General features: G+C 44.0%; 1 protein-coding gene and 1 pseudogene across 3 annotated transcripts in view; both read right to left on the bottom strand.

Annotated features, from left to right (window-relative positions):
* JHY (junctional cadherin complex regulator) overlaps window positions 1–19,490 on the bottom strand; it is a 76,825-nt gene that overhangs the window by 15,975 nt on the left and 41,360 nt on the right. For 2 of the 3 annotated variants that reach the window (XM_075548800.1, XM_075548801.1), the window contains exons 3-4: window positions 13,464–13,571; window positions 3,005–3,666 (exon numbers count right to left, since the gene is read on the bottom strand). In XM_075548800.1, the coding sequence (XP_075404915.1) occupies window positions 3,005–3,666; window positions 13,464–13,571 (770 nt within the window). The remainder of the gene's footprint in view (window positions 1–3,004; window positions 3,667–13,463; window positions 13,572–19,490) is intronic. The other variant, XM_075548802.1, reaches the window with a different exon arrangement.
* LOC142444318 (cell division control protein 42 homolog pseudogene) lies at window positions 7,341–7,952 on the bottom strand (annotated as a pseudogene).

Below are 19,490 nucleotides of genomic sequence, written 5' to 3'. Positions count from 1 at the left end.
TTGAAGATAAATAAGTAATCATTTAGTTGGGATGCAACAAAGCCCACATGGAAAAAGCACACCAACCTGTGTGATCATGAGATGTCTATAGGATCAGGTATCAGGCATCAACCCCCCCCCAAACAAACAAACAAGCAAACAAACAAACACACAAACAAATCATTTCAATGGGAATGAGGGGGAGGGCAGAGTAGAGACCCAAAGCCCATCAGCAGTCAATTGGACACCCCCTGTCAGAAGGGCCACAAAAAGAGACGAGCCAGTCAGGGTGTAATATAGCACCAATGAAACACACAACTGCCTCTAATTCAGTGGTTCTCAACCTGTGGGTTGTGACCCCTTTGGGGATAGAACGGCCCTTTCACAGTGGTCTCCTAATTCATCACAGTACCAAAATGACAGTTATGAAATAGCATCAAAATAATTTTATGGTTGGGGGGGGGTCACCACAACTTGAGGAACTGTATTAAAGAGGCACGGTATTAGGAAGGTTGAGAACCACTGCTCTAGTTCTTTAGTGCTTCCCATTCCCCACCCTCACCCCCACTATTATGACCCCAGTTCTAGCTTACAAATCTGGCTAGACAAGGACACGTCTACTGGTACAGATAAGAGCTTGCAACACAGGGAATCCGAACAGATAACTCCCTCAGGACCAATGAGGGGAACAGTGATACTAAGAGGGTAAGGGAAGGGCAGGGGGAGTAAGGGGGAACCAATCACCACAATTAATGGACAGCAGAAAAGTGGGTGAAAGGACACAACAGTTGGTGTGAGACATGGGGAAAAAAGGATACTTTATAAATTATCAAGGAGACATGGGTGAGGGAGGGCGAGGGAAAGAGGGAAAAATGAGGCATTGATACAAGGGCTAGAAAGCAAAAGTTTTCAAAAAGATGATGACAACATATGTACAGATGTGTTTTATACAATGGATAGATGTATAGATAGTGATAAAAGCTGTAAGAGTCCCCAGTTAAAAAAAAAAGTTAAAAAAAGTTTTAGACTAAAAGAAACATTGTTTGAGGGTTACAAGGGAAGGGGGGCGGGAAGGGAGCTCATGGGCTTGAGGATAGACATGTTTTAACTTGGCAATGGGGAAGGGTCTATCCAATAAGAGGGCGACTAGGGGGAAATTATGGTGGCAAAGAATGATACAGGGAGATTTGTAAGAGTTAATGGCAACAGAAGCAAATACTGTTAAACACACATTCCTGAAGGAGTGGTGATCTATGATTAAATGCTTACGTAGATAAGCAGGTTGGATACATTTGGGAGAAAGAGTAGGAGTATGCCCATGAATATACCTAAGTCTGATAGTTGATATGTTTGTTTTGCTGCAAATATATCTATGGATATGGTGGAACGTTCAGGGGGAAAAATTATGAAAACATCTTAGACATAACAAAACACCTTGGGGTATGGGGTTGCTAGGCCTAGAGGATCAGGGCAATGCTCTCAGTTCATGGGCACAACACAGGTCACAGTCTTCTCTCTCCTACTTTTATGAGTAGAAATTGGGGTCTCGGAGGCTCATGAACAGCCAGGAGCAATACTGGTGTGTTCCAAATCTGGAGGAAAGAAACGTGATGAAAACCTAGACACAAGAAACGACTAGTCCAGTGAACTAGTGGACTGCACATACATCAGTCTTCACAGCTCTGAGATGAGAACTAGATGGTGGCCAGCTACTCCCACCAACGGCTCTGAAAAATCCCATTAGGTCTCAGGTAGAGCGGGAGCAAATGCAGAAGAGAACTCAAAAGCACAAGCGACCAGGCTTACCTGCTGGAGAGAGACTGGAGGGGCCCTTTAGACTGTGGCACGTCGTCACCCTGCAACTCTAAAACCGAACTCACTCCCATGTTAGAATAATCAGCAATTTAAGATCAAAAGGCCAGCATTCACCCATGGACAAAGTTCAGAGGGTTAAGAAATACAGAGGAATGGAAACAGGAAATACAAGGAGGAAGAGGGATAAGCAACGATACATTTGAGAGATGGCCAGGAATGAGCTGAACAGAATATGCATGAACTGTTGAACCTAAGACTGATGATCTGCTCTGTAAACCTTCACTCAATTCACAACAAAAAGTTAATAAAATCAAATATGGTTTAAATGATATACAGACATAACAGAAAAGAACCCAAACTGAAAATTATACTGAAGAAATATGTCTTAGCGGATGGTGTAAGATATGAAAAAAATAATTTATAATTTATTAAGGGGTCACGAAGGCGGGAGGGTGGAGAGGGAGGGATAAAAGCGGAGCTGATCCCAAGGGCTCAAACAGAAACAAAAAGCTTTGAAAATGAAGATGGCAACATATGTACACGTGTGCTTGACACAATTGATTATGGATTATTAGAAGAGCTGTAAGAGTCCTCAAGGAAATGATTTATTAAAATAAAGAAGATATATGTCTTACTGGGAAGTTTTAATCAGAGCAAAAATAATAAAACAAAAAGTGTCGACACGAGCCAATGCCTAGACATTTTATTTTTATAGATGTATTTCCTTGTACCATGATTTTAATGTTGATCTGATACTAAATATCATGAATTATCTATATTTCTACCGTTGGGCTTTTAGATAATTTACATAAGTGATGCTATTTGGGGTATACATATTTGTGTTTTAGCTGATTTTCTTAGGCTACATTATTACAGTATTAGAGATAATTTATTGTAGATCATTTATTTCTACTAGTTATTACTTATGGTCCTCAAAGTATACTGATTTGATTGGTTCTCTCTGATCTTTTCTGCTTAGTTCGACTTCTAACTATAGTGTGAAAATGAGAAGTTACAAGGAAGAGCGAAGAAACCAATCACAAGGGGACTGTTTAGGCTGGATTCAGAGTCAAGGCAAGTGTTAAGTGAAGTTTCCCTTTCTTCTCACCCCCACCCCCTTCCTGTCCATCTTCTGTCTCTGACCAACAGCTTATTTTTTCTCCTCTAGGAAACTGCTTGAGCTAGCCCATCGAGAAAAGAGAATTCTTACCACAACATTTCTAAGTTCTTATATTTTGTCTCTGTATAAATCCCTTTGGGTTGTTTCTTATTCACAGTTGCTCCAGTAACATTGATGCTATCCACAGGCTGAGAGCCTTTCTGGCGCACGGGCACCTGCCTTTGAGGAAGCTCATGAATGTAATTCAAGTCCATATTGGACAGAGTGTTGAGATATAGCTGCTGATAGGAAAATCCTTTTTCCTCTGGGTCTTTGTGTCCCCTTTCTTGATTAATATTCATGTCTGAGTGATAGCCAGGAGAGTTTTTATATGGCACTTTGTCAAAAGCCTGTTTTGGTGGAGCAAATATATTGGAGGTTACTTTGGGATTCTGGCGTCTAAGTGCACTTGAGTCTTGTAAATCATTGTTAGGGGCATTCATAAGCACAATTGATCCATGCTTTATTGATGTGTCAAGAGGCTTATTTTGGTTTTGCTGCTGTCTGAGCATATTATCCTGGTTTCCTTGACTGGCAACTCGCTCTCTAGTCATGAAAGCTTTCAGGCCATTCTGGCGTTTGTGTTGTTTTTGAATCTTGTGCTTAGCTGGCCTTCTGGAAGGTTGCTGTCCATCGGGTGCTTCCGAAGACTGGCGTCTAGGCACATTGCTTGACTTTGGGTTTTCTTGTTGAGACCAATGCTCCTGGTAATTCTGTGGGGGTTGGGGGGGGGAGGAAAAAGGCTTTTGGTTAATGTAAAAGTAGAAGCATTTCCCACAAACTTTACAAGAACAGCTCAAAAACTAGGGGGTAGAGACTTCTGGGATGGTGACCAAAGAAGCGAAAGGAACGCAGAGTACAGGGAGCCCTTTCCTGATTTCAGGCAAGGGGAGCAATTAGCTCCCGACAATGTTAGATTATGAGCCAGGGCAGAAGTAGAGAAGCTTGCCTGGACTTTCTATTAAGGACAAGAAGCTGATTCAACAAGTTGTGGGCAAAATGTTCTGTTGTTTGGGTGATGGTGCTGGCAGGTTACTGAGCTACATACAAAGAACGTGCCAAACCTCTCTAAATTATGCAAGCGTATTCTAATTCAGATTAGTATTGTTAAGAATCTTAAACCAGAAAGAACACCAGTCATTTGCTTTTCCAACCAAGTACACATTGAGTGAGCAGTAGAATTCGGATGACCTGATCTTCTTACTCCTTCCAGTGAGAAACAGGAAATGACGTCTGCCCTAGATGAAGCAAATTGGATTTTGTTTGGCGAACTAGAAACGAGTCTGTGTTGTGATGGGACATCTGTGAAATCACAAGGGTTGTTTGTTTCTGTTCCTTAATATAGCCTGTACTTAAGTCAATCAAACATCTGGGGGAAAGGCTCCAATTTCAGAACAGTCTTTATGCTTTTCAAAGACTGGTAACAACACAATGTACTCCTGGTATAAAAGATACACTGTGTAGCTATATTGTGCTACATAACCATTTAGAAATATTTCCCAGGGAATAAAGCACTCATTACATTGTAAAAAAAACACAGCTGAGTTAAGAGGCCTTTGGAAAGAATGATTAAATGCTTATTGAAAACAGCACGATGGCTGTATACACGAGCACGTCATAGAACTGCAATGCGCTCTTCCTTATGAAAACATGAAAAATCCCCATGGCTCGCTTCTGTGTGACATTAATAGAAAAAGGCAAACAATCTGCATCATCCTGGAAAAAGACCTTGAAACAAATAAATCATGTTTTTGCTCAAATGGTTTGTTTTAGCTTGCTATGAAGAGTGATCTGATTATTTCAATGAGTTAAATTTTAACTGGTTTCTCTGAAATAACAGCTAACTCTCATCCTATTCTTGTCTCATATCAAATGGTAGTCTATTTTAAATAAATCTTATTATAATACTAAGGCAGAGAATGTTAAATTTGGATCAGGAATCGTATTCAATATTACCTCTTATATCAGATTTTAAAGTAAGAATGACTTATCATTTGAAATTTAGAGTATGTTTTCCTCACTTTTCCTGGGGATTGGCCAGGTTCTGATGAATTCTTATAAGCTTAATTTTTTTTACCTGTGGTATTCCAAAATATGGAGGAACTTCCTTTTCTGTATTCCAGTTAAATAAAAGTTCTGCCTTCCAAACTGTCTATTGAGTTACAATAGGATGGGGTGGGGGATGGGACAAGAAGGATCTGTAAATATATAGCCCCGAGAGCATCCCTCCTTGTAGTACATTCAGAAGAGCTGCTAACTGCAAGGTCGGCAGTTTGAAACCACCAGCGGCTCCACGAGAGCAAGATGAGATTTTCTACAGCAGTGAAGAGCTACAGCCTTGGAAACCCACAAGAGCAACTCTATCCTGTCTTCTAGGGTTATTATGGGTAGGGACCAATTTGATGGCTGTGAGTTAGATTTTAGTGATGGAGGTGATCAGAAGCCTTAGTGGTGCAGTGTATTAAGTGTTGTGGTGTTAACCAAAAGGTCCAAGGTTCAAATCTACCAACCAGTTGGAGCGAAGATAAGGCTGTCTGCTTCCATAAGGATTTACAGCCTTGAGAAGTCTATGGGGGGCGTTCTACTCTGTCCTATTGAGTTGCTACAAGTCGAACTGACTCAACAGCAGGGGCACAGATGTGCTAATGAACCACAGCAGCTGTTTTTGTGTCTGCCGTCATCGTTCGTGATGGTGAACAAAGTCCTTCTTGTCTATTATCTATCCATATTAACCATTGCTGACGGTGCTATTCTGGGCATTTTTGGTCAGCCTGCGATTGCATGGGAGCCCCCGGTGGTGCAAGTAGAGAACAGCTTAACGACTGAGCTGAGGGTTGGTCGCTGGCACCCACGCAGAACCTTGAAAGGCTTGGTGATCTGCTTCCAAAAGATCACAAATTTCAATATGTGATTGTGACATGAGGGGCTGCCTTGAGTGGGGGCCAACTCAACAGCTACCATTTATTTCTTTTTTAAAAAATAGCTCAGCCTTTTACCGAACTTGAGAAACAAGTGGCCAGGAACCCTTTTTCTGCTATCACCTAACTATACTTTTTTCTTTTTCAGGGTTTGTGTTACTCTGTTTAATACATCTGAGAATAATGCATAAACAGTGAATTGAGACATGAGAAAGCAATGGTTCAACACTAATGGGATTTGGAGAAAGTAACTTAAACAAGATAGATAACAAAGATAACCTACACATTTTAAGAAATTGGAAACTGCACCAAAATAAGCTGATAAAATCCATTTTTAACACTTATAGTGTTCGAATCTTCATAAGAATCTTTACATGATATTTATTAAACGAAAGAGGCTCAGCTGGCTCTCAGGCTCCTCACAAGTATGACTGAAATAAGGGCATCCCTTCTGCCTAGTCCCCATGTTACACGTTCTCCCCACTCCACCCCAATCCCAGCTTCTTCCTGAAGCAGGCTTTCATCCCCATCACTTCAAAGAGGCTGTGACTCATTTCATAGACATCTGTCTGCCAGCACCACCCCTCATACTTCCTCTGCATGCAAGGTCTTTGGTTGTGTTCTAGGAATACCATATCCTATCCTATTAAGCTGTACATCTAAGCTAAGCATATTAGACAATGGCTGACAAGGAAAATGTTTTTGAATTAAGAACTCGATTCATTTGGCGTATTTTAAAAGATGCAATATGTCTCTTCATTTATCAGAAAAAGAAGTTAGAAATTAACTTCTAAAAAATCAGCAAATGGCAAACAAATTTCCTTGAAAGTCACAGTCATGTATCTATTGGTGCATCCTATAAAAGAGGCGGGGGAAACAGGCTCCACCCACTATGATGAGTTTCATCAAATACTGGACCTGCTCTAGGGCGGAGAGAAAGGCAACTTTCAGAAAGGAGTATGTTATAATATGAGACATTGACCAAACGCCTTCCTAAGAGCACCAGGTGGGGAACATGTTTTCTAAACTTGATCTAAACTTGTTCTCTTCCCCTCAAGGGCTGTCCACAGGTTAGCGAGTTCAAAACTAAGTAAAATAAGCTCCACACACCACCCCCCCCAACAGGAAAAAGAACACAAAACATTAAGATGTCCCAGATTACTCAATACTCCCCAGAGTAAAACCAGGGAGAAGTTTCAAATATTCGAAGCGGTTTGTTAACACAGTCATCAACAAACATGCCTGGCTTAAATAAAAGTATTCTCCTTGAAACGACAAAACAAAAACTAGCAATGATCACTTTTCGGACAGTACTGCAATTACTCAAAATGAACTCATAATGGGGGCGAGCAGGGGGCCGTGTCTATGGGCCTCGTCACACAAGTGCACGTGGGTAGGTGCAGGGCATTTGTCATTATTGTAAAGAATGAATTTTAATTTTTAATCTTTAGTTTGATTTAAACACTTTTTCAGTGTGGTGCTGACACCAGCTGTACAGAAAGGCTCTGGGGAGATGGACACCGTAGCACACACCGCTGGCTCTTCTTTGGTTCTGGGGGCTCCGGGCAGCTCGCATTGCTTCGCCAAACACATCCTTTCCACGTGAGTGCAGAACACTCGCATATTGAACAGCCTTCAGGTCACGGGCCAGCTTTTCGGCAGTCTCCAGGGTGGCAGGCTTCTGGATGTTCTTGGCAAGTTTCTCAGCAATAAAGGGGTCATCTCTGAGATCCATGTAGGTTCCAATAAGCAGGAGAGGGGTCATTAGACAGTGGTGTGTTACCCCAGCTACCCACTTGTCGTTCACAATTTCAAACGAGGATGGAGAGACCACTGAAAACAGACAAGAAATCCCTCTGTTTGTGGCTAACTCAGCGGCCGTCATCTGTCAACATCCTCCTGCCGCGCAGTATCAAAAAGTCCGAGCGGATAGGGCTCTCCACCAATCCTAACTGTAACTGTAAAGTTGTCAACGACAGTTGGCGCGCATTCGGCTGGAAAGCTGTTAACTGCGGGGCTACCGGGAGACATGTCTCACCAATGGCACCATCATCTACAGCAACGCACTTGATGGTCTGCATCGCTGCAATGGTCTTGCATACACTTTCGACGCTGATCTCTGCTTTTCCGTCGGGGCGTTGGCAGCACTTCCCTGGCTGAACTTTCCCTTGTCCCCACCAAAATATAAAAGGGAGACACTCTCAGACACTTATTTTCTAGGGCATCCGGTCTGCAATCTTGGTCACCACTTGAGTTGAAGCATGCTGTTGTAACAACTCAGTTCACAATAGTTCTCTTCACAGGGTGTCTTGTCAACAAGGCCGAGGACTCATCGCTGTATGAAACTTCAATGATCTCAAGTGGTAAATCTGCTATTCATGCCCATGTAAGTACCCAGAGATGGCATCGCAGCCCCAGAAAGGGAGACCTTTATGGGCATGATGGGATTTCGATCACCTTCCCAACAGCCTACGTGAGCACGGGGATTGCTGGAGATTTATTTCCCCACAACGAAGGCATCAGGCGTCACTCTTGAGATGGCAAGACCCGAGCTCCCTGAAGTTAATACACAAAGCCGTTCTCAGACTATTGAATCTCCATCAGCTCTGGCATCCTCCGTTTCATCCTGCTCCCATGGGCTCCCTTTGTACCAGTGCTTGCCATCAGGACATGCCGCCTGCCCTCGGAGTACCCGCTTAGAGGCACGCGGTCTTCACGGCACACACAGAGCAGGGTCTGGGGCTGGCTCTCAAGCACCGGGGAATCCTGATGCCTAATGCTGGGATGTGAATTTCTTCGCGAGAGCTGCCTTGGTGATGACCGCTCACGCGGGCTGTGCACTCCAAGGCTGTGCCACCTGCAAGAGGCAACGCTTGGCTGCTTCCCTCAGAGCTTCTCTGCCCAGGTGGCACAAGCAGCAGGCATGCTCTGATCGCCACCAAACATTTCTTCCACTGGGACCCAAAGCCCCTCTTGTACTGAGTTACCCTGACTCACCCCGGAGCCCGGAGCGATGTCCCCAGCCTCCCAGACGGGCTGCGTGGCGAAGCTTCTGCCGTGTTCACTAACAATAAGCACGTGGGCTTGAAGAGCGGGTTACTATTCTATCTGGCAACATTGAGAAAACTTAGCACACACTCTGAACTGACACTGCGCTCCAGTAGGGAAGACGCCGTGTTCAGAGGAAGAAAGGAAGCGCAGCCCAGGCGGTGGAGCTGAGACCAACCGGATGAATGGCTCCTGGGGAAGGCCCGAGCACTCGTAGGCTGCGATGAAAAGGCCGCTGACATGAATTCTGACAGGTCCCACGAACAGACTATCGTGTGCTTTACTGGCCTGGAGAATCAAGGACGACTTTAGAGCCAAGAACGAAAACATCGGTTCATCGTTTGAAGACTTCCTGAATTGGAGAGGTCCCCCATGCCGAACTTCCTTCCCCATGCTTTTCTCTCCCATTGACAGTGTTCCTGACCTGGGAAGAGCCTTCTGCCAGTGCCTCTGCCCAGCAAGGATCCGGTTCTCAGATGTGACAACCTGCGAAGACTCCGCCATGCCACATGCACAGCGATGGGGTTGGCTGTGACGCCATTTTCACAGGAGCACGGCACCTCCGTCATGGTTCCCGCAGAGGGACTGCTGAGTGTGAGTGAACAGCCTTGGGGTGACCACTCCATCGCCTAACCCACAGCACCACCAGGGCTCCTCCAGACTTACAGGACTCAGTGAGGACCAAGTGACTCAGCAGAGTGGGAGCCCCCGGGGCCAGGCTAATTTCACAGGATCACTTGGCTTGCACTATAGATTTCAGATGCTTCCAGAGACAATGATGGTGAGGCTCACCAGCTCCCCTCTCTTCTCTTGCCTTAGCTCAAGTTCCTCATTCTCAGCAGCATGAAAGTATATTGAAGATTGTCTCCTTCAAATGTGTCTTGTACGAAAAGCTGAAGGTAAGAATCACTTGATCTCATTCTTTGGTGAGGGTGCGCTGCTCTGCTCTGGTTCCCATCCCTCAGCTTCACTTTGACCTTCACACCCTCTCTTTGCCCTCATCACTGGAGAACAATGCTCCTCTAGGCCACCAATGACCTGTTGGATGCCAACTCTTATGGGCCTCTTTTGACTTTTCCCTTTTTATTTTGAAATGACTTCTAACTTCCAGAAAGACTGCAAGAGCAGCACAGAGAACTTCCAAATGCCCACACACAGATTCACCAACTTTGAACAGTGTGCAACATTTGCTCCATAATTCATTCATTCTCTCGCTCCCGGCCCTTAAAGTCAACATTGCTCTACGGCCCTTTCCTTCTAATCTCGGCGAGCCCTATACACTGTAATCCACTACCCAAAGCGTAAGAGGCAAATAGGCTTCACCAACTCCTCTGTTCAAACTTCCTTCCCACTGGTACCTCCAAAGTCAATATGGGGCCCACTCATTCTCATGCCCACTTCGCTTTCAGCCCCAGCACCAATAATGCTCTAGTTACCCACCCACCAGTGGCACTGGAACTACTAATCAAACATTTACAAACAAACCATTCTTTCTCATCTTCCTCTTCTTCATAGCCATTCCTAGGAAGGGAGCATGGGAGATTAAGTCCTGTCCTAAAGGAGCCCTGGTGACATCATGATTAAATGCTCAGCTGCAAACCACGGCCAGCAGTGTGAAGCCCTAGCTTCTCCACAGACAAAAAGACCTGCTAATCTGCTCCGGCGAAGGTTAACAAATTCTCAAACCAAACCCTCTGCCACCAAGTCAATACTCACACACAGTGATCCTGGGTTAAGTTGGTGGAAGAAGATGTACCCACTACAGTGAAAAATGAACCAAAACGCATGGAGGAAGTGCTGCCTCTTTCTTATTCTCTTGTTTTGCAGAAACCATGGCAAAATAGTGGAGACATAGAATTAAAAGATAATGGGTTTTTCACACAAAATTTGGAAGTTCCCTTATGTATACAGAGAGATTAATTTCTAGAAAGACTGATGAGTGTCAAATCCATGAGCTGGAAGTCAGACTGGAAGCTTTTAGCCCACTGTTTACAGAGGCAGGTGAACCCCAAACTTGCCGCAGCAGATGGTAGGTTGCTGACTCACGACTCAAGAACTGGAGGAGGAATCAGATGCAAGACTGAGGGGGGTGGGGGCAGTGTGAGCTTTGCCAGATCTTTATGTTGCATGCAGGCTACAGCCCAGGCAAACTCCCTGTCAACTGACTGGCTCTTCACTCCAGGTCACCACAAGGAGGCTGACTACATACTATCTGTCCAACCACTGAGAATCCTGGCCTTGCCATGTTGCCATACGTTCTCAGTCACGAAGTCAGTCTTACTCCTTTCCAACTTCTTCTTAGACTCTGGGCAGAGTCACTTTCTAATATGCAATCCCGATTATGTTGGGCAAACCTGCTCAACAATTGCCATGGCTTCCCATTGTACCCGGGAGAAAACTAAATTCTTTTGACTGACAGATGTACCTAGCCTGCCCAGCTCCATCCTGCCCTCCTACTTTCTTTAGGCACTTAGCTATGCAACACACAGGCCACACTGCATTCTCTCACACTATCAGTTCCTCTTCCTTATTTGTCTGTGTGACATATTTTGATCCATTCTTCTGGGGTCAGTTCACATGCTATTGCTTCTGGAGATGCTTTCTAAGGGCGAATTGGGTGCTTTTTTAGTCTCACTGAATTTTTTACCTACTTTCATATATATTCCTGGTGACATGACTATAATCTGGTTACATGACTGTTTTGTGCTCAGGAGGATAGGGACCATGTTTGTGTACCTTTTCTCAAGGCTTATTATTATTTTGATCATGTCTTTTCAAGTCAGGTACCTTATCCCCAGTGCCTAGAATATAGTGAGGGCCCCAATATTTACCTAGTAAATACTTGCTGTATGAATTGTTTTGATTTTACATGAAGATGTTTCTTATTAACAAGCATTAGAACTGACTAGGTTTACTGAAGGACAGATAATTACTCTTTCCAGAAAATAATTTTGAATGAGCCACATTTTCACTTGGAGGTGTATTAAATTACCTTTGAATGTTATGTAATCAACCAGTAAGGACTCGTTGAGTGTCAGTTTTGTGCAAAGCATTGTGCTATGAGATGGAGAGAAAAAGATTTCTAATCCTCAAGAACTTACCGGGTAGTTAGTACAAAAGAGATACCCATCAGCAGCTAATGCAAAGTGGCCAGCTGATGAGGCCTGTGTGAGTGGTCCAGAGGACAGGCATCAAAGGACAGAGTGCAGGGGCAGGCGAGATGGGACATTTTCACACAGGAGGTGGGACTTGAAGGGACACCAGAAGGAATGCAATGAATTTGGGTCATTGAAGAGGAGAAAGAAGAGTAGCCCGGTGAGTTTGAGCCAATGTCAAGGATACGTTGGGCAGTTAATAAATCCCTTAGGCCAGTCTACATTACTGTCCTTTCAGGTCTAATGATTCTTAGATATTTTGTTCCTTTTTGCAGTCATTTGGGAATAGGCTATCAACAGATGAATTCAAGTGTACACAGAGAAGAAAAGTATTCGCTTGACTTTCTTCTGATTTCCTTCCATGAATTTGTTTCATCACCTCTACTGTCTCCAACCCCGGCTGTGGCCATGAATCAGCACACAATTTTACCTCAACAGTTTTACTGACTGAGGAGCCTGTGGTTTTCCTACAGGTTGTGATTATCTTACATATTTGAAATGTGCTTTCTCTAGCAACTAAAATGAAAGCATTTCAGTTCCCGGAGGCTCAACTGAGTGCGGCTTCCCTGGCATCAACGTTCTGCGAGTTCTATTCTAAATGGTATGTGGAGGTCACTGAGGAGAAAAAGAAATCGGTTAGCCTGTTCCTCGTTCCTACTCCTCAGAAGCCGAATGAACTTTAAAACATTTTGTTACTTTTCTCAGTGACATGGTTTAACTGAGAGGGCCGACAGACTCTAGGGGCTGGCTCACGCCTTCTAGAGCAGAGGTAAAACCTACTCGAAGGGTGATTGCTCCACACAGCCCCCAGGACACATCAGTGGATGCACTTTCCATTTCTCCTCCCCAAGCCACTGGTGGGGCAGCTCACACACCTCCCTGTAAATTGCACTAGGGCTTCATCAACTATTCAACTGCTACTCAACTCCCAGAAGGGCTTTTACCTTCTGAAACTGAGGGTTCAGTGGGCTCTAGGGATTCCTCCCTATTGTTCAGGATAGTGTCTTCCATCACCTAGGGGCCCTGCGTAACTGCCGAATCTAAACAGAAACATTGAGAAGCAGCACAGACTTAGTCATTGGGCATTGTTTTGGAACGGTGATTTTCCCCGAGTCTTCCTCCTATAAATGGTTTTAAATGTGTATGTTTAAAGAGCGATATGATGGTTTTCCTTTAGGAAATGGAACCTTTGGAAAAATGAATGGGCTTAACTTTGTGAACAAGCAATGACCCTACTGGGCAGAAGCTGGTTGTCCCCCCAGAGGAAGGTGGGTAACGATTCTCCAGCAAACATTAATAGCTGTACGTGTAGGAAGTCAGTCCCTATTACTTATCTACAGCAGCATCCTCCCCTGTGCAACACACTTAAGCTTCAACGGAGCAACTGACCTTTAGCTGTTGGGCTCTCTGATGCCATTTGTCTTCGGGGTCGATGGCGTTTTCACTCGCGCTGGTGTTCTGAGTAGGCGTCATGTCAGCTAGTCTGAGGGGGTAGATCTAGGAGGGTAAAACAAACGTACAGAGTGTGTTAACTGCATTCACATTCATTTTAAGAGCCACGGCGTTCAAGTCTGTTTACTTTCGAAAGAAATCCTGCAGGACTAGGCTTTATTTTCAGTTAATTTCAAGAATTCACCTCTCTGGTCCTGAGGGACCTGGGCTGTTCCCAAAGAAAATGGGAAGAAAAGATGTTTTGCTTCCAGGTGTGATGTGAGAGAATTGAAGCTTTAAGGTTAAACAACTACCTACTTTAAATACTCAGGATAGCCAGTCCCACAGTAGTTATCTGAGCTGGTGGCTGAGAATTCCATGTGTGCATGCCAATGGAAACATGCTGAAACCACATCACACTCCAGGATGATGATTAACATACAGGACGCTTATGATGTTCCAGTAGCTAACATGGGCACTTAGCAAATAAGAGGCCGGCTAGTCTTTACAACAGCTTTACGAGGTAGGCACTGTCATTATCCCACCCATCTTTATTTTTTGCAGATGAGAAAGTGGAGGCGCAAAGAGGTTACGTAACTTACCCAGGATCAACAACCAGGAAGCAGAGCAGCCATGCCATGCCATGGCAGCAAGAGCCTGGCAGTGAAAGATTGCTAAACGGACTCACTTGCAAGCAATATTCTTATGCTCGAATTGTTGTTTTGATATTCAGTGCATTTGAACTGTGTAGATCAGTGGCTCTGAGATCAATGATGTTGTTCTATAATTTGAGCATTTTCTTTGGCGTGGGGACAAATATGGACCCTTTCCAGTCAGTTGGCCAAGGACCTGTCTTCCAGATTTCCTGGTATAGATGAGTGAGGAGTACTTCCAGTGTTCCATCAGCTGGTTGAGACATTTCAATTCAAAAGCCGTGCTTTTTGGTGAATGCCGTTTGTGCAGCTTGGACTTTTCCCTTCAGTACCTTTGGTTCCTTCTCATGTGCCACCTCCTGAAACGGTAGCACGTCGACGAGTTCTCTGTGGTGCAGTGGTTCTGTCTTCTTCCCATCTTCTTTGGAAGCTTCCTGCATCACTCAATATTTTGCCCACAGAATCTTTCAGTACTGCAACTTGTGGTTTGAACTTTTCCTGAAGTTCTTTCAGTTTAAGACACACTGAGCATGCTCTTCTTATTGGACTTCTACCTCTAGGTCTTGGCGCATTTCGTTGTAATATTTGTCTTTTGGAGCTGCCCTTTAGAATTTCCATCCAGCTCTTTGACATCACCATTTTGAGAGACTTCTGATCTCCACTTGGATTTTTTTCTTTCTTTCCTGTCTTTTTAATGCCTTTTGCTTTCTTCATGATGATCTTGATATCCTCCCATACTTCATCAACTCACCTGTCATTAGTGTTTAATGCGGCAAATCCATTCTTTTGAGATGTTTTCAAAATTGAAATGGGATAGACTTAAGGTCAGATGTTGATTCTTGTAGACTTGTTTGAATTTTCTTCAGCTTTAACCTGAACTTACGTATGAGAAATTGACGGTCTGTTCCACAGTCAGTCCCTGACCTGGTTTTAACTGCTGATATTCAGCTTCTCCATTGGCTCTTCCCACAGATGTAGGCAATTGATTTCTGGGTTGGTGAAAAAGATATTCATTAATAACAAGTCATTGGTTTTGCAAACCCTATCATTTGATCTCCAGCTTAGTTTCTATCACCAAGTCCATATTTTCCAACTAGTATTTCTTCCGCTTTATTTCCAACTTTTGCATTCTAATCGCCAATGTACCATGATTGCATGTTTGATCAATTTTACCAATTATCAATGTACCATGATTGCATGTTTGATCAATTTCAGAATGAAGTCCATGGCAGAATTCTTTAATTGCTTCATAAGTAGTTTTTCTGGTTAGTGCACACATTTGAATAACAGTTGTATTGATTTGGATTTCCTTGAAGGGAGATAGATATAATCCTATCACAGATAGCATTGTACTTCAAGATTGATTTTGTAATATCCTTTTTGACAATGAATACACCATTCCTTTTGATTGTGTTATACCTGACATAGTAAATCATGTGATTTTCGGATTCAATGGACAATACTAGTCCATTTCAGTTCAAAGGTGCTCAGGATACCAATCTTTATGCATTCCACTTCATTTTTGATGACTTCAATTTTCCTAGATTCTTACTTTGAAAATTTTGTGTTCTGATCATGAGCAGATTTCTTGCAGTTGTTTCTTCTTACTTTGGGTCATATTCCGCCAGTAAATGAAGATCCTGAAGAGTCCACTCCGATAGACTTTGCTTCATTCGTGTCACTGTGGTCCACTCCACTCTGAGAAGCAGCTTTTCCTCAGTGACATTTCAGTGCACTGCATGCCCCCCTCCCCCACCCCCACCCCGGGCCCAAGGATCCCACCCTCCAGCACCATCTCTGACAATTAGGCCTTTAGTGCCTGATGATGACTTTGAGGTATGCATCAAGTTTTCAGCGACTACTTCCTCTGCACCGGGGAGCCAGATCCTTCTCCGCTTTCTCTTCTCAGTCTGCAAGCTCCACTGAAACGTGTTCACTTTGAGTGACCCTGTTGGCATTTGAAATACCGGTGACATAGCTTCCAGCCAAGAGAGCAATATACAAGCCACCATGATAGAACGAGCTGACAGACAAGTGGTGCTTCTTCCTCATAGTGACCCTATGATAGGACGGACTAGCATGGCTCCCTAGGCTTTCAAAGACGATGTATGTTTAAGGGTGCATGCAGCCTCAAATTCTCCTCTGGAGTAGCAGGTGGGTTTGAACCACTGGGCTTGAACCTTGAGCCTAGTAGCCTCATGCCTAATCCACAACAACAATCTTTACATGTAGTTTAGGTCCCTAAATTATTCAAGAGCATTCCAGTGCCTCAATCAGCTGCATACTTTAAATCAAGAAATTAGATAATTTCTGTGATATGTGGTATGCACTTCAGAAAGAGCAAACTTAAAGTTATTGAATTCTAACTTTGGAAGAGACCCAGCATGCAATCTAGTCAATCCTGAGGACTTCTACATCATCTCTGGTAGATGCTCATCTGATCTCTGCTCAAAGATATGACATGGCTCCTGGTGGACGTTACCTGCGTGTTAGTCTTAGACTGTGTGTAAAGATCTTCGATGGGTTGAGGGGGAGAAAAAGATAGGACTAGTAAATATTCCTTTTCCATTAGGTACCTAGGAGCCCTGCTGGCTTTGTAGGTTACACATTGGGGTGCTAACCACAAAGTCGGCAGTCTGAAACCACCAGCTGCTCCTTGGGAGAGAGATGAGGCTTTCTACTCCCATTAAGATTTACAGCCTTGGAAACCAACAGGGGCAGTTCTGCCCTGTCCTGTGGGCCCACTATGGATTGGAGTGGACCCCACGATAATGAGTGAGAGAGTATGGGACACCTGGGCATTTCAGTCATCCCAGGAAATATACAATACTAGGTCTTTTACATCTGTTTCATGACAATATATACCATCATTGAGTAACCTAAATGTTAGGAAACTTTTCTTATATGAGTGAAAGAAAACTTCCTGCAACCTCCAGCCCTCTGGAATAACATAAGCAAGTCAATTCATCTTCCAGGCAACAGCGCTACACTACTAGAAGCTGAAGAAGACGTCTCTCCCAAGCCTTTTCTCATGTAAAGGAACCGCCTCAAGTTTCCTGGAAGCTCTTCCTCTGCCATGCTGCTCAGGATCAGCTCCTCTGGTTGATTGCCCGTTTATCATGTCCAAACGAATACACTTAACTGTTCCGTTTAGACTTAGGAATGGTTCCTTGCTTTGTGATAGACCATCTGATGGCTGTGTAGTATGAGAAGCAGCACGCTGTAACAGTGGGGAGAGTGTGGGATTTGGAATCTGCCATGTTTGTGTTCAAGTTCTTTCTGCTGATACTTTTACTGTGTCCTGATGTTGACTAACATTCAATACCAAACGAGACAAAATAGCCATGAAATCATAAGTAAATACTCATGTCAGAAAAGGATCTGACCTTATCTCTTACAACTCCATTGGTGTAGAAGGGCAGTTTGTGGGTTGTTGTTGTTGTTTTTGGTTTTGTGTGTAACCTTCTCTTTCCCAATCATGGTTACTGTGATCATAAGTAGAAATAAGTCATGTGGGTGATGTGGAAGCTTAAATACTTGGACGTGAAAATGTGAAAGAAGGAGCAGAAAACATTCTGGTGTGAACCCGCCGAGCTTGCACTTTCACTGCTGACACAAGGAAGGAGGAGCCCAAGAGGCACAGTGGTTATGTGTTAGGCTGCTGAGCACAAGGCCCGCAGTTTTAAACTATCAGTTGTTCTGAGGGAGAAAGATGACACTTTCTATTCCTGTCAAGAGTAACAGTCTCGGGAACTCGTAGGGCCAGTTTGTCCCGTCCTGTAGGGTCAGTATGAGCTGGAACTAACTCCAGGGCACTGCGTTTGGTTTTTTGGTGGTATCCAAGGAAGAAAATGTCTCATTTCATCATGGGAGTTCTGATTGCAAAGGAAAGGAAATCAACAGCTTCTGCATGGTGCTCTTCCGAGTTTGCAAATGGAAAACTTCACAATTCCATAAAACCATTGAACTTGCAGTTGACCCAACATGATCACTAAAGACAAATGTGTGCATAAGCAAATGTGGGGAAGAAAGCAGACAGTGCCTGGCTATCAAAAGATATAGCATCTGGGATCTTAAAGGCTTGAAGATAAACAAGCTGTCGTCTAGCTCAGCAGCAACAAAGCCCACATGGAAGAAGCACACCAGCCGGTGCGATCACAAGGCGTCGACTGGATCAAAAAATCATATTGTTGTGAATGAGGGGGAGTGTGGAGTGGGGACACAAGCCTATCTGCAGGCAACTGGACACCCCCCTTACAGAAGGGTTGCATGACGAAGTATACAGAAGGGTTGCATGACGAAACATACAACTTTCCTCTAGTTCTTAAATGCTTCCTCCCCGCCCCTCCACTACTATCATGATCCCAATTCTCCCTTACAAATCTGGCTAGACCAGAAGGTGCACACTGGTAGAGATAAGAACTGGAGACACAGGGAATCTAAGACAGATAAACCCCTCAGGGCCAATAATGAGAGTAGCGCTCTCATTAAGGGGAAGGTAAGGTATAAAGGGAGAACCGATCAGAAAGAGCTACATATAACTCCCTCCCTGGGGGATGGACAACAGAAACGTGGGTGAAGGGAGACATCGGACAGTGTAAGACATGACACAATAATAATAATTTGTGAATTATCAAGGGCTCATGAGGGAGAGATGGTGGGGAGGGAGGGGGGAAATGAAGAGCTGATACCAAGGGCTCAAGTAGAAAGCAAATGCTTTGAGAATGATGATGGCAACAAATGTACAAATGTGCTTGACACAATGGATGGATGGATGGATTGTGATAAGCATTGTATGAGCCCCCAATAAAATGATTAACATTTAAAAAGGACTTGCAGTTGAACAATAAATGCTCTGGGGCCCCAGCTTCTGCTTCCATCTTCCAGTCCCGTACACAGGTCTGGTTCAAGAAGCATTTGCTCTCTGCCATCAAGTCAATGCTGATGCGCAGAGATCCTGCAGGACAGGGTAGAAATGTCCTTGTGAGCGTCCAAGACTGTAACTGTTTACAGAAGTAGAAAGTCGCATCTTTCTCCCAAGCAACAAAGGCTTCAATCTCTATTACCATGATATTAAAAAGAAACCTAGCTCAGCCTGTCATAAAGGAGACACGCACAAAGAGCAAAAAGCCAAAGAGACTGCCTGCACAGGTGAGGGTGTCTGGGAGAAAGAAACGTGGAGCTCTTTCAGAGGCCAGCCCCTGGGATGCTTACGTCTCTGCCTTTTGTAAGAGCTGAGTGAAGCAAAGGGACTTGGTTTAGCTCATTCAACTTTTCACTGGTGATATTAATTGTTGGACTCTCAGCATTGGGCTGATGGGGAGGTCAATAC

Source organism: Tenrec ecaudatus, chromosome 4, assembly GCF_050624435.1.
Source record: "Tenrec ecaudatus isolate mTenEca1 chromosome 4, mTenEca1.hap1, whole genome shotgun sequence".
NCBI classification, from domain to species: domain Eukaryota; kingdom Metazoa; phylum Chordata; class Mammalia; order Afrosoricida; family Tenrecidae; genus Tenrec; species Tenrec ecaudatus.
Note: the sequence above shows the minus strand (reverse complement) of the source record. Positions and strands in the feature narration are given on the sequence as shown.